The 14739-nt window shown below is 36.4% G+C and overlaps 1 protein-coding gene across 3 annotated transcripts in view; it reads right to left on the bottom strand.

Annotated features, from left to right (window-relative positions):
• The window catches only part of MICU2 (mitochondrial calcium uptake 2), a 126304-nt gene that overhangs the window by 22365 nt on the left and 89200 nt on the right, over positions 1-14739 (bottom strand). For 2 of the 3 annotated variants that reach the window (XM_025462723.3, XM_049101290.1), the window contains one exon: positions 6580-6645. The exons of the other annotated variant lie outside the window; for it this stretch is intronic. In XM_025462723.3, coding sequence (XP_025318508.1) covers positions 6580-6645 — 66 coding nt within the window. The remainder of the gene's footprint in view (positions 1-6579; positions 6646-14739) is intronic. 3 annotated transcript variants of the gene reach the window in all.

Raw genomic sequence — 14739 nt, 5'->3', positions numbered from 1 at the left:
CCACACATTTCTTCTCCCTTCCCTTATATTCCCTTTCACTATTATTTATATTCCCCAAATGAATGAGAACATATAATGTTTGTCCTTCTCCGACTGACACCTGCACCCCGATGTTTATAGCAGCAATGGCCACGATAGCCAAACTGTGGAAGGAGCCTCGGTGTCCAACGAAAGATGAATGGATAAAGAAGATGTGGTTCATGTATACAATGGCAGCAGCTTTTAAAACAAAAAATACATACAGTGCTGTGGGGCTACAAGCATAGTCCATGCTGCCACCAGACCAGGAGATTGAGAGGATACCCCTGGGTGACATTTGCAAAAATTGGGGTTCCAGATAAGTTAAAAGTATAAACTCCTTTCTGACAGGTCTAGTTGAGATGTAGGAAGGCCAAGGAGGTGTGCAAGGATGGTGTGTCTCTAACTGGGTTCCCTGGGAGCACCTCCTTAATTTCCATATGCATGGGAAACCTAAAGCCTGTCCCTTAAGCTGAAGCTCCAAGCTAAGTAAATAGGCCTTTTTCCCAGAAGATTGGGGTTATGTTTCAATCTGCTGCTGTGCAGTGTCCTGAGTTGGTGCCTGCCAAGAACTGTCCTGAGTGTTATATTCCTGTGGAGCTCAGGACTGTCAATCACTTTGGCTACCAGGGCCAGGCAATTGAGTGGTGTCCCTTGTGTGGACAGCATGTATCTCCTGGCTTTATCTAGGCAGAGTGTATAGGGCAAATCATGTTTGCTAGTGTCAGAAAAGTAGCAGCAAAATCTTGACGGTATACCTGTGTGCTTCAGGGTAGAGTGGGAGAGTCCCTTGTCTGTGCATGAATGCTGGCTTTAGGCTGGGAGCCTGAGAATGACAGCCCCAGTCAGAGTTACAGAGTGTTGCAACTGCCTACCCTTACCAATTTTATTTAGGGAATGAGAAGATACCTTGAATGTTGTGCTTGCCTGTCCCAGCTACAGAGTGGGGGAGTGCTGCAACCTTCTGTGCTCTCTAGCATCCTGAAGGCAGTGGGATGGTGTGGTGACTGCTTGTCCCCACCTGTCTTAGCAATGCAGCATGAGGGTGCTGCTTGTGAGCCTACCCACTTTGCTAGCAGAGTAAGTGGAGAGTGCAGAATTGGCTTCTGCCAGCACCTCTAACTCCAGGGAGAGTTTCAATGATCCCTTGCCTTTCCAGAAGATGCTTTTAGATTGTCAAATGAATTTCTTTTACCTGGAGTCTTGGTACTTTTCAAGCTACTACTTTCTGCTGGGTCAGGGAGCATGAGACTGCATGTGAGTGCTTTAAAAGGGTTATCTTAGTTTCCTATAGCACTTTGGGTCCCTTGAATATCAGCCCCTCTGCATTTCCTAGGCCAGATATTTTGGGGGCTCATCTCTCTGGCTCAGATCCCAAGGATGGGGGTGACTTAAGTGGGACACTGTCCCCTCACTCTTCCAGGAGAAACACTGGACTGGTGGGAATCCTCACTGTTGTGTCACAGTGCTGGGGGGATGTTTCTGGTAAGACCATATCTCTGACTCTCCTACCTATCTTGATGTGGTCTTTTTGACTTTTGTTGTCGAGAAACAGTTCATCTAGTTTTCAGAGGAAAATGATCCACATGTCCCGATAGATTTGGTGTATTTGTGGGACAGGGTGAGTTCAGGATCTTCCCATGCTGTCATCTTGCAGAAGAGCTCCACATTTTCTTAAGTATTTCCATAGTTTGATTTTTGACATTATCTTTGATTTCTCTGGAATTTACTTTGCTATAAGAATTGACATATACACCCAGCACTGTAGTCAGTCACACCATTAGTTATAAACAAGGATGTAGTAAATGCCTATTATGTGTCAGACACCATGTTAGGCCTTGGGGCTTCATGGTTTTCTGTTCCTGTTGGGTAACTGGGCATTCAACAAGTTATTAAAGATAGTAATCCAAGCATGAAAGTATTAAGAAGTTCAAGGAGCTTTGGGAGCATATAAAGGGTGTCTGACTCACTTAGCTCAGACAAGGCTTTCCTGAGAAAAATACCATTTAAGCTGAGATCTAATGTTTGAGTTGAAGTTAAGAAAATAAGAAGTGGGAATACAACATTCCAAACAGGAAATTAAAGGTCTGAAGGTGCTAGAGAGCATGGTGCTTTATGGCTGGTAGTAGAAAGCAATGATAATCAATATAATATAATATAATATAATATAATATAATATAATATAATATAATATATATATTCTCGCTTATGTGTTAAGCACAGTTCTAAGAGATTTAAATTAATTTAAAGAGATTTAAATTAGTTAATTTAATCCTCAAAACAACCTACTGAGAAGATTACTATTATTCTTTTTTTCTTTTCGGTTTTTAAATATTTTATTTTTAAGTAATCTCTACATCCAATATGGGACTTTAACCCAAGAGATCAAGAGTCACACATTCTACTGACTGAGCTAGCCAAGCAGCCCTATTATTCTCATTTTATAATGAAGACATTGAATTTTATGCAAAGAGAGGTACGCTAAACCCAGAGCCATGCAGCTATTAAGTGATGGAGCAGTATATGAATGCAGGCAGTTGGTCTTTCTGAGTCTGAGTTCTTAACCATTGTGCTATACTGTAGAAAAAAATGGTACAGCTGGAGGTTGCAAGAACAGTCAGCTTGAGGGTAGTTACATCCTATTTGTCCTTTTAGGTCATACTGGCTATCATGTGAAAACGAAATAGAAGAGACAAGACTGGATGCAGAGAGATCAGTCAGGAGGCCACTGCATAACTCAAGTGAGAAATGATGGTTGTCTGATAAAATGACAGTCGTGGAAAGAGAAGAACAAAGGAAAGATTTGAGAAATATTTAAAAGGTAGAACAGACAGTACTTAGTGACTGAATGGATGTGAGGGGTAAGAAGATGTCAAGGATGACTCCTAGTTTTCTGGATCATTGAAATGTAATTTGGTAATTAGTTTTTTTCCTACTGATTTAAAATGTTATCTATATTATATGCCAATACTCATATGTATTTGAGTTTATATTTTGACTATTCTATTGCTCACTATAACATTTCATTATCCCTCTCATTACTTGCATTTTCTGGAATGTTCTTGGCTAGTCTCTCATGGTTATTCTCCCAGATGAAGTTTAGAATCATTTTGCCAAGTTTCTGTACACTTCCTACCTCTCTAACACTAGGACCAAAAAGGAAACCATCCAAAACCAACCCTCCCCCAAAACACAACCAAACAAAACCAAAATCAAGTGCTAAGTTGTTGAGTTCTGATGTAGATTGTACTGAATTCATATGTTAATTTAGTAGGAACTGGACACTTTACAATGCTCACCATTCCTACCTAAGAATAAAGCCTATCTTTATTTCAATCTTCTCTTATCTTCCTCAATTAAAATTTATAGTTTATAGTTTTCTTCATGTAGATTCTTCTAAATGCTTTTTTGTTTTTATATTTTTCTATTTGTGCATAGATGACACACATTGTTAGTTTCAGGTGTACAACAGTGATTCCATATCTCTATATATTATGCTATGCTCACAAGCATAGCTCCCATCTGTCATCGTACAATGCTATAGATTAATAATTTGGTTACCCTAGATCTTTAAAATATTAACCTTTATTTTTCATATATCTTAAAAACTAATTATTAAATATTCAGTGTAATTAATATAAGCCTCATCAAAATACATTCTTCATGCTTTTGGTATATAGTATGGTATTTATTTTAAAGAGCAAAATTTTATACTGTATTAACTATATCAGTTTACCTAAAATATTAACTTTTAGAACTTATTAACTATGTTTATTAAAAGCCAATGTAAACCTACTGGCAAATTAAAATATGATAACTGCCTTCCGACTTACCATACAATAGAATGAGATGACAAAAAAAAAAACTGGAGAAAATGGTCAAAATACAACTATTCAGTGCTGTGGAATCTAACCAAAGGCAATCAACAAAATGAGAAGTGTTTTTCAGATGAACTACTCAATTTTGGGCAGCACACAATCTATGGCTTTCTTGCCTTGCCAGCTTTACCCCATGGAATTTTTACCAGAGAGTGTCAAGCTGTCCAAAACCAGTTTCCCTGGTGATCTTGGTGGCTTCCTTAATGGAAACTGCAGGCATCTTTGGAGCAAACAATGGACTGGCAGATGGGCAAGTACTTGAAGGTTTGTTTGAGGAGCTGAGACAACCATAAGGACTTGCTGAGCTCTCCTTGTAGCCCAGGTTGTGCTGCACTTACAGGAGAGACTGTATCAGCTCCAGCTGCCAACACATCCTCAGCTCAAAGAGCTGACACGTGTGTGTACTGGCAGGCTTAAAAAGAGCCTAAGTGTGAATATACTCTCACACAGACGCATCAGCAGGAAGAGAGGACACACCTTATTAGCTCTGTGTCTTTAGTACAATCTCTGGCTGGACACTAAAGCTGTGCAGACACGGGAATGACTTCTAGGAAGTCAGGCTAAAAATAAAAATCAAATAGATTTCCTGTGCAATAATTTTTCCCTTGAGGGAAAGGAGTCCATTTATAATAGTAAAAAAGTAATGCCACTAAGGATGCCCTCAAACAAATTTCAGATGAATGAAAAAATTAAATGTAAAAAACCAAAAGCATAACTAAACCAGAGGATAATCCTAGTTTTCTGGATCACTGAAATGTAATTTGGTAATTATTAAATATTTCAATAATTTTGATAGGTTAATATTCTTAAATATAAAATACTCTTAAATCTCACCTTTATTATTCTCTCCTAAATTTACATGTTTAACTATTTACTGCAGCATGATTCTAATAGCAAATATTTGGAAACAATCTTAAAAATCAGTAATATAAATGTCTATTCATATGATTAAATATTTGTTCATTCATTTAAAAATACTTACTGAGCATGTAGAGGATGCTTTGGTGCTTTCCCAGGCTATGTAGATACAACTTACGCAGTAAAGAATTTACTGTACCCAGATAGAGGTCTAGCTTTTGTCCTGGGCTGCTGGGAGGTGATTTCTACAATAAGTGTCTTGTGAACTTGGGGGTTTTGGGTCATACCAGACTAACAGTGAGATTTAAGGTGGTTTGGCTTGTGTCATGGGGTATCAGCATGACTTCCAGAATGGCTAGAGATGGGGGTTAGCAACATGGGCAGCCAACCAAGTTTACATAGCTGGTCCCAGGAAATTTCTGGACATTAGGGCCCTGATTGGCACGACTCTGTGTGTAGTTATACACCTTGCTGGGAGAGTTAGTGTTATCCATGACCCCATTGAGGAGAGGACAACTGGAAATTGCTGGTGGAACTTTCTGGACTGCTGCTTCATGTGTCTCTTCCTCTGGCTGATTGTAATCTGTATCTGCTCACTGTAAGAAACTGTACCCATGAACCTAACTACTTTCAGTGAGCTTTGTGAGTTCTTCCAGTGAATTATGGAGGTCTTGAGGGTCCCTTGAATTTGCAGTTGCTATCAAAAGCAGGTGGTCTTGTGGACTGTTCCCTAACTTCAAACAACTGTAAAGAGAGGAATGATGCTTACAGTTCAAAGCAGGACACAATTAAACAATTATACTAATGTGTGACAGATGTTATGATGGCAGACATACAGGGTATGATGGGAACACATAGGATACATACATCTAATCTAGGAAAAGGGAATACTACTCAAGGACTTGGATGTGGGAAAAAGAAGTTCAGCACAGGATTGCTCAAAATGATGAAATATAAGAGAGAACTCTGATTTTAATAATTCACAAAATTTGAAGCATACATGCTCAAATGAAATGATGGACTGATTTGGAAATTTAAGAAAATCTCATGGAAAGCATGCTGTGGAATTAGAACTGATTGAAAGATTATCAATAGAAAATTTACTGATCTACTTTAGTGGTGGGAATGAAATCGGTTCACTTTCTATAGGAAATACTTGCTAATACTTGTCAAAATTTATCAACAACCTTAGAAATAGTCATATCTTTTGACCCAGCAATCAAATTTCTGGGAAGTTATCCCTCAGATATATTCACATATGTATAAAATGACATAATTATAGGATTATTAATTGCAGCATTATTTGCATGATCAAAACACTGGATATATGGTAAATGTCTTTATAGAGGGGAATGGCTACATAAACTAGTACATCCATACAACAAAGTATTATGGAGCTGTTAAAAAGGAGATATTCAGATGTATTGAAGAAAAAATGGAATAGTGTGAAACAATGCACAGTGTGCTACTCCCTGTAGAAAAATGGAGAAAAGAAGACATGGATATATTTAGTCACTTCTTTACAGAAACACTTATACACACATGAGTATCTCTGGGTGAATATACAGGACACTGAAAGCACTCATTGCTCAGGGAGAACTGGATGACTGGGAAGAAAATGTTGCACTCTCCACATACTCTTGTGAACCTTTTGAAATCTGGACCACGTGACCATGGGAATATAGCACGTCTCTTCAAAATATTTAGAAAAATGAAGTTACTGATAATTTTCCCAACTATGTGAGAATATTTATTTGACAAACAGAATAGAGAAACTACTATAAATATCAGTCTGTCTGGAAATATTTACTTTATTTGCACATACCTGGGACTCTGTTTCATTAACTATTGTTGTCTTCAAGTCATCTTGTTTACTTATGATCTTCTGTAGCTACAAAGATAGCAAACATGAATTCAGATATGTGACTACTAGACTATTCAAAGTAGCCTAAGACAGCCTAAGCCTAAAACAGATGTTTTTATTATAAAACCTATACCAGTTGCTATATATTAAATTCTTTCTCTATTATAGCTAATATTGTTACTTATTTTTTCTTGAATCATGTAAGAATCAAAGAAGAGTACTTACATTACTATTATTACAATTTGAATCATTTTTTTTCTAAGAAAGCTACTTAATACACACATATTCCAAAGATATTACCCTACAAAAACTTCATGATTACCCTTATTCTTGAAGATAATTTTTATCCATAATTTTTGTATCATTGATAGTTTATGGCCACATTTTCAAGTATAGAGCTTTTTTTTTAAGAGAGGGAGAGAAAGGGGGTGCAGAGAATCTTTTTTTTTTTTTTTTGAGGTGGGGAGGGGGGACATGGAGAGCCTGTGCATGAGTGAAGGGGGAGACAGAAGGGAGAGAGAAAATCTTTAAGCAGGCTCTACCCAGAGCAGACTTGGGGCTGGATCTCACAATCCTGAGATCATGTAAGATCATGACCTGAGCAGATATCAAGAGTCAGACCTTTAACCGACTGAGCCACCCAGGTGCCCAAGTATGTAGCTCTTAAAAAGCTACTTACATCATATAAAAGTGATCTTCTTCTCCTTATGCATTTATAAAACATGAAAATAATTTTTAAAAAAGATTTTATTTATTTATTTGAGAGAGAGAGAGAATGGGGGAGAGGCAAAGGGAGAGGCAGAGAATCCCAAGCGGAGCTTGATGGCACAACTCTGAATTCCTGACCTGAGTTGAAACCAAGAGTTGGATGCTTAACTGACTGAACCACCCAGGTGCCCTAATCATCAAAATAATTTAAAAACATACATTTCTGCCAATTATAAAATTATCAATAGTATCTTAAGACCAAGTACATTTAAAAGCCTACCTTTCAGAGTCATTTGTACCAATCCTCATATGGAAAGCAAATTAAAAAAAAAGTTTTTAAAAAATTAAATGCAGACAAAAATCTGAAACTATGGATGCAAATGAATTAGGAGACAAACCTTCACTCATTTTTTTTCTAGGCTACTTTTTGTTAATAGTTTGAAAACTGCTTCAACTAATTCCAAGTTAATTATCTCAAGTTTGGCTGCCTCTATTACGTTAGTTTTTAGGCAAATAGTTTATCTCTAATTCCCTAAGTCCCTCAAACTTTCCCACATCTCCTCCCTGCATAACATTTTAGGGAAAAAGTGTTGAAAGGTTTTACATTTGTTTTATTTTTACTTTTTAGGTTGACAAATATATAATGCCAAGTTCAGTATCGTTCTCCTTTTGCTTACCATGCCTCCATTAAAATTTTTTTATGATGGAAAATTTGAAACACAGCAAAGAAGAGAGAAATCTGTAATAAACCACACATTCTTCAGCTTCAATTTATCAGTATTCTGTTATTCTTGGTTTCTTTATACCTCTACCCATTCCCAGTTCCTTCTCAATTATTATTTATAGCTCCTGAGGGAAAATTTATATACACTGAATGTATAAATCATAGCCACACAATTTTGACAAATGGATATACCTATGTAACCCATCCTCCTAACCTGGAATATAATAATATTTCTATTTTCTCAGAAAATTCATTGTGTCTCTTCCCAGTCAATCCTTTCTCTCTGCATCCCACAGAAAGAATATCAGAGTTCTAGTTTTTTTCCCCATCGAAACGAGTTTCACTTAGTTTAGAAATTCAAATAAATTATACCAGCTGGTATATATTCTTTTGTGCTACTACCATCTTTCACTCTGCATAATAGTTTTGAGATTCATTCATTTTGCATATAAGTAGTCTGTTATTTTTTTAATAATAAATTTATTTTTTATTGGTGTTCAATTTACCAACATACAGAATAACACCCAGTGCTCATCCCGTCAAGTGTCCCCCTCAGTGCTCGTCACCCAGTCACCCCTACCCCCCGCCCTCCTCCCCTCCACCACCCCTAGATCGTTTCCGAGTTAGGAGTCTTTATGTTCTGTCTCCCTTTCTGATATTTCCTACCCATTTCTTCTCCCTTCCCTTCTATTCCCTTTCACTATTATTTATATTCCCCAAATGAATGAGAACATATAATGTTTGTCCTTCTCCGATTGACTCATTTCACTCAGCATAATACCCTCCAGTTCCATCCACATTGAAGCAAATGGTGGGTATTTGTCATTTCTAATGGCTGAGTAATATTCCATTGTATACATAAACCACATCTTCTTTACCCATTCATCTTTCGATGGACACCAAGGCTCCTTCCACAGTTTGGCTATTGTGGACACTGCTGCTAGAAACATTGGGGTGCAGGTGTCCCGGTGTTTCATTGCATCTGTATCTTTGGGGTAAATCCCCAACAGTGCAATTGCTGGGTCGTAGGGCAGGCTTTGTTGTTGAGCTGTATCCCATTGTATGAATATATCACTATTTATCCATTCACTTATTGACAGGTGTTTGCACTGTCTCTAGTTTTTGACATTGTGAATCAAGCTACCATAATTTTTTTTTCCAGCTTTACTGAGGTATACTTAATATGCTAAAATTGCACACATTAATGTATACATTTTGGTGAGTTTGGACACATGCATACATCTGAGATACATCAAGGTAATAAACATTTCCATTACGTCCAAAAGATTTGTGTAACTGTTTTTTCCTTTGGTATAAGAACACGTAGCATGTGATGTACTTTCCTAAGTTTTTAAGTGCACAACACTGTATTCTTAGCTATATGTACTATGTTGTATTGCACATCTCTGCCATAAGCTTTCTTATAGAATTCTTTTGTTTTCTGTGTACCTATGTTTCAATATTTCTCTTGGATGAATTCCTAGGAAGGGAACAATTAAATCCTTCTTTATTAAGTTGTTGAGTTCTTTATTCTGGGTACAAGTCTTTTGTTAGATATCTGTTTGGGAAACATTTTCTCCCATCCTATAGTTTGCCTATTCATTTTCTTATTGGGACTCTGAATGAACAAAAGTTTTTATTTATTTATTTATTTTTTTAATTAATTAATTTATTTTTTAAATTTATTTTTTATTGGTGTTCAATTTACTAACATACAGAATAACCCCCAGTGCCCATCACCCATTCACTCCCACTCCTCGCCCTTCTCCCCTTCCACCACCCCTAGTTCGTTTCCCAGAGTTAGCAGTCTTTACGTTCTGTCTCCCTTTCTGATATTTCCCACACATTTCTTCTCCCTTCCCTTATATTCCCTTTCACTATTATTTATATTCCCCAAATGAATGAGAACATATAATGTTTGTCCTTCACCGACTGACTTACTTCACTCAGCATAATACCCTCCAGTTCCATCCACATTGAAGCAAATGGTGGGTATTTGTCATTTCTAATAGCTGAGTAATATTCCATTGTATACATAAACCACATCTTCTTTATCCATTCATCTTTCGTTGGACACCGAGGCTCCTTCCACAGTTTGGCTATCGTGGCCATTGCTGCTATAAACATCGGGGTGCAGGTGTCCCGGCATTTCATTGCATTTGTATCTTTGAGGTAAATCCCCAACAGTACAATTGCTGGGTCGTAGGGCAGGTATATTTTTAACTGTTTGAGGAACTTCCACACAGTTTTCCAGAGTGGCTGCACCAGTTCACATTCCCACCAACAGTGTAAGAGGGTTCCCTTTTCTCCGCATCCTCTCCAACATTTGTGGTTTCCTGCCTTGTTAATTTTCCCCATTCTCACTGGTGTGAGGTGGTATCTCATTGTGGTTTTGATTTGTATTTCCCTGATGGCAAGTGATGCAGAGCATTTTCTCATATGCATTTTGGCCATGTCTATGTCTTCCTCTGTGAAATTTCTGTTCATGTCTTTTGCCCATTTCATGATTGGATTGTTTGTTTCTTTGGTGTTGAGTTTATTTATTTATTTTTTTTTAAATTTATTTTTTTATTGGTGTTCAATTTTGTTTGTTTCTTTGGTGTTGAGTTTAATAATGAACAAAAGTTTTTAATTTGGATCAAGACTAACTTACTTTTCCTTTTGTGGTTATTGCTTAGTGCCATAAGAAACTCTGAACTTCCTAGATTCTGATTATTCTCTTATGTTTTGTCTCAGAAGCTTAATGGTTATAGTTTTTTTTTTTTTAATTTATGATAGAGAGAGAGAGAGAGAGAGAGAGAGAGAGGCAGAGACACAGGCAGAGGGAGAAGCAGGCTCCATGCACTGGGAGCCCGACGTGGGATTCGATCCCGGGTCTCCAGGATCGCTCCCTGAGCCAAAGGCAGGCGCCAAACCGCTGCGCCACCCAGGGATCCCTAGTTTTTATGTTTAATCTATACATCTCAAATACATTTTTGTATAGACACACCTTGTTTTATCACACTTTGTAGATACTGCAGTTTTTAGAAACTGAAGATTTGTGTCAACCCTGTATTGAGCAAGTCTTGGTGCTATTTTCCCAACAGCATTTGTTCACTTTGTGTCTCTGTGTCACGTTTTGGTAATTCTCACAAGATTTTAAGCTTTTTCATTATTTTTATATTTGAACTACTGTAATGTCATGATAAGCTTTAATGGATTAAGAACTGCTTCTTATGAATGAGCACAGAAAATGGTTTCTCGAGATACAATCCACTCCTGGAGAAGACTGTGGAAATGACAACAGAGGATTTAGAATATTACACAAACTTAGCTGATAAAGTAGTCAGCAGGGTTTGAGAGCACTGACTCCCACTTTGAAAGAAGTTCTACTGTGGGTAAAATGTTATCAAACAGCTAGGGAGAAATAAATCATTTGTAAAGTCAATTGATGAGGCAAACTCCACTGTCTTAGGAAATTGCCACAATCACCCCAACCTCCAGCAACTACCACTCTGATCAATCAGCAGGCATAAACATTGATACAAGGTTCTTCAGTAGCAAAAGAGATGACCACTCACTGAAAGCTCAGATAGTATTTTTTAGCAACAAAGTATTTTTTAATTAAAGTATGTGCACTGGTTTTTCAGACATAATGATACTGCACACTTAACAGACTATGGTATAGTGCAAACATAACTTTTATATGCACTAGGAAACCAAAAAATTCATTTGACTTGCTTTATTGTGGTGGTCTGGAACTAAACCTGTGGTATCTCCAAGGTATGCCTATATATGATGTGAGGCAGGGGTTATAACTAATTTTTTTTCATATACATATCCTCTTGTTCTAGTCATTTATTGAAGAGATTTTTCTTTTCCTGTGAACTAAATTGGTGACTTTACTGAGAATTAAATGACCACATGTAGATTCTTTATTATCTTCTACTGATTTACTTGCCCATTCTTAGATCAATATCACAATGTTACCATTCCTGTGGCTTTGCAGTTAAGTCTTAAAGTCAGGTAGTGTGAGTTATCCAGAGTTGCTCTTGTTTCTAAAGATTGACTTGAGTGTTCTAGGTACTTTACTTTTACACGTATACTTAAAATCAGCTTGTTAATTTCTACAAAAAAAAGCCTGCTAGGATTTTGCTTGGTAAATTAAATCTTAGACCAATTTGGGAAGAACTGACATCTTAACGCTACTGAATCTTCTAACCATTAACATGCTATGTTCCTCTATTTAAGTTTCCTTGAGTTTCTATTGGTCATATCTGAAGTTTTTGGTGAATGTTTTTTTGTTAAATATCTACTTACTTTACATTGATATTATCCAAAGGAGAACTGATTTTAATTTCATTTTCCAACAATTTGCTACTAGTATGTGGATATATAACTGATTTCTCCATATTGACATTCTATATTGAGACCTTTCTAAATTTGCTTTTGGTTCTAGCAGCTTTCCTTTTCTTGTTGATACCTGTGAATGAAGTCAGATTTATTTCTTCCTTTCCAATCTTTTTATTGCTTCCCCCCGACTTGTATTGCTATTATTAGAATCTTCAGTAAAATGTTCAAAAGAAGAGATAATATATCTTTTGCCTCGTTTCTGATCATAAAGGGACAGCATTCCATCTGTAGCTTGATGCCATTTTTAAATTTTTTATAAATGCTCTTTATCAGATTGAAAAAGTTCTTCTCACTTTCTACTTTGCTCAGTTTTATTATGAAAGTGTTTATTTTATTAAATGCTTTATATGCATGTAGTGATAGGATCATGTTAATCTCTCCTTTATTCTGTTAATATGATGGATTGCACTGATTTTCAATAATTAAACAAATTTTGTATTCTTTGCATAAATCTCACTTCATTTTGGTGCATTACTTTATATAATATATAATGTGTTTTGCTCTGAATAAGTATTTTGTATCTTTATCCAGAATAAAAGTTAGTCTATAATTTGCTTTTCTTGTTAGATTTTTGCCAAGTTGTAGTTATCAGGGATAAGCTGATCTAATGAGAGGGAATTGCTCCTTTTTCTTGTATTTTTTAAGTTTGTGAAAATTGGTATTTCTTCTTCCTTAAACGCTTGATAAACTTCACCAGCATAACCATCTGGGTCTGGACATTACGTTGTGGGAAAGTTTTTTTTTTTTTTTTAAGATTTTATTTATTTATTCATGAGAGAGAGAGAGAGAGAGAGAGAGAGAGAGAGAGGCAGAGACACAGGCAGAGGGAGAAGCAGGCTCCATGCAGGGAGCCCAATGTGGGACTCAATCCCAGGACTCCAGGATCACACCCTGGGCTGAAGGCAGGCACTAAACCACTGAACCACCCAGGGATCCCCACGTTGTGGGGAAGTTTTTGATAACAAATTCAATTTCTTTGATAAAGGGCTATTCGGATTTCTATCTTGTTAGTTTTGATAAGTTTTTTAAGGCATTTGTCCAGTTCATTTGAGTTATCAAATTTAGTCACATATGAATTAAGTTGTTCACAATATCTATTTTAATCCTTCTGATATTTGCAGAATCTGTGGTGATATCTCCTTTTCATTTCTAACAATGGTAATTTGGACCCTCTTAAAGTATTAAAATTAGATCCAGTACTGAAAATTATTCAAAATTTATCATACATATAACAATTTAAAAATAAAAATAGATGTTAACCATAATGGTTGTAAGTTTTTGTGCAAAATTTTAAAAACATATTTCTCTTATTATGACATTTAATATAGTTGTTACAATCTTTACAGTCATTAAATAGTGACAAGCAAACTAAAGCAAAGATTAATTAGTTCACTGAAATGAGAATTTTTTAGGAGGCTTATTCCAATAGGATGTGGAATTTAGAAGAATTAGGGTATGTCCCAAAGTTTTATCTGAGTGGGTCTGGTACGAGATAAAGCTTGCCATGTTAAGAAATAGAGTGTTTTGGCAAGGATGCAGAGGAAAAAAGGAACCTCAAGCACTGTTGGTAGGGATGGTAAATTGGTACAGCCACTGTGTAAGACAGTATCGAGGTATCTCAAAAAATTAAAAATAGAAATACCATAAAATCCAATAATTCCACTACTGGGTATTCACTCAAAGAAAACAAAAACACTAATTTGAAAAGACATGCGGACCCTTATGTTTATTACAGCATTATTTATATTAGTCAACATACAGAAGCAATCTAAGTTCCCATCCACAGATAAATTGATAAAGATGTGGTATAAACATACAACAGAATATTACATAGCCACAAGGGTGAGATCTTAACCATTCGTGACAACATGGATGGACCTAGAGGATATTATGCTAAATGAAATAAGTCAGACAGAGAAAGACAAATATATGATTTCACTTGTATATGGAATCCCCAAAACAAGCAAATGAATAAGCAAACAAACACAAAGGAGAATCAGACCTATAAATACACAGAACAAACTGATGGTTGCCAGAGGGGAGGTTAGTGGCAGGGAGATGGGCAAAATGGGTGAAAGAGAGTGGGAGATACAGGTTCCAGTTATAGAACAAATAAGTCACAAAAATAAAAGCATCGGGAATACAGTTAATGGTACCATAATAGTATTATATGGTGACAGAGGCTAACCATGCTTATAGTGAGTGCAGTGTAACAGAGCTGTTGAAGCACTGTGATGTATATCTAAAACTAATGTAACATTGTGTGTCAACTATACTCAGAAAAACTAAAAATAAAA

Source organism: Canis lupus, chromosome 25 (genome assembly GCF_003254725.2).
Source record: "Canis lupus dingo isolate Sandy chromosome 25, ASM325472v2, whole genome shotgun sequence".
Taxonomy (NCBI): domain Eukaryota; kingdom Metazoa; phylum Chordata; class Mammalia; order Carnivora; family Canidae; genus Canis; species Canis lupus.
The sequence above is the reverse complement of the archived record's forward strand: the minus strand, read 5'-3'. Positions and strand labels throughout refer to the sequence as shown.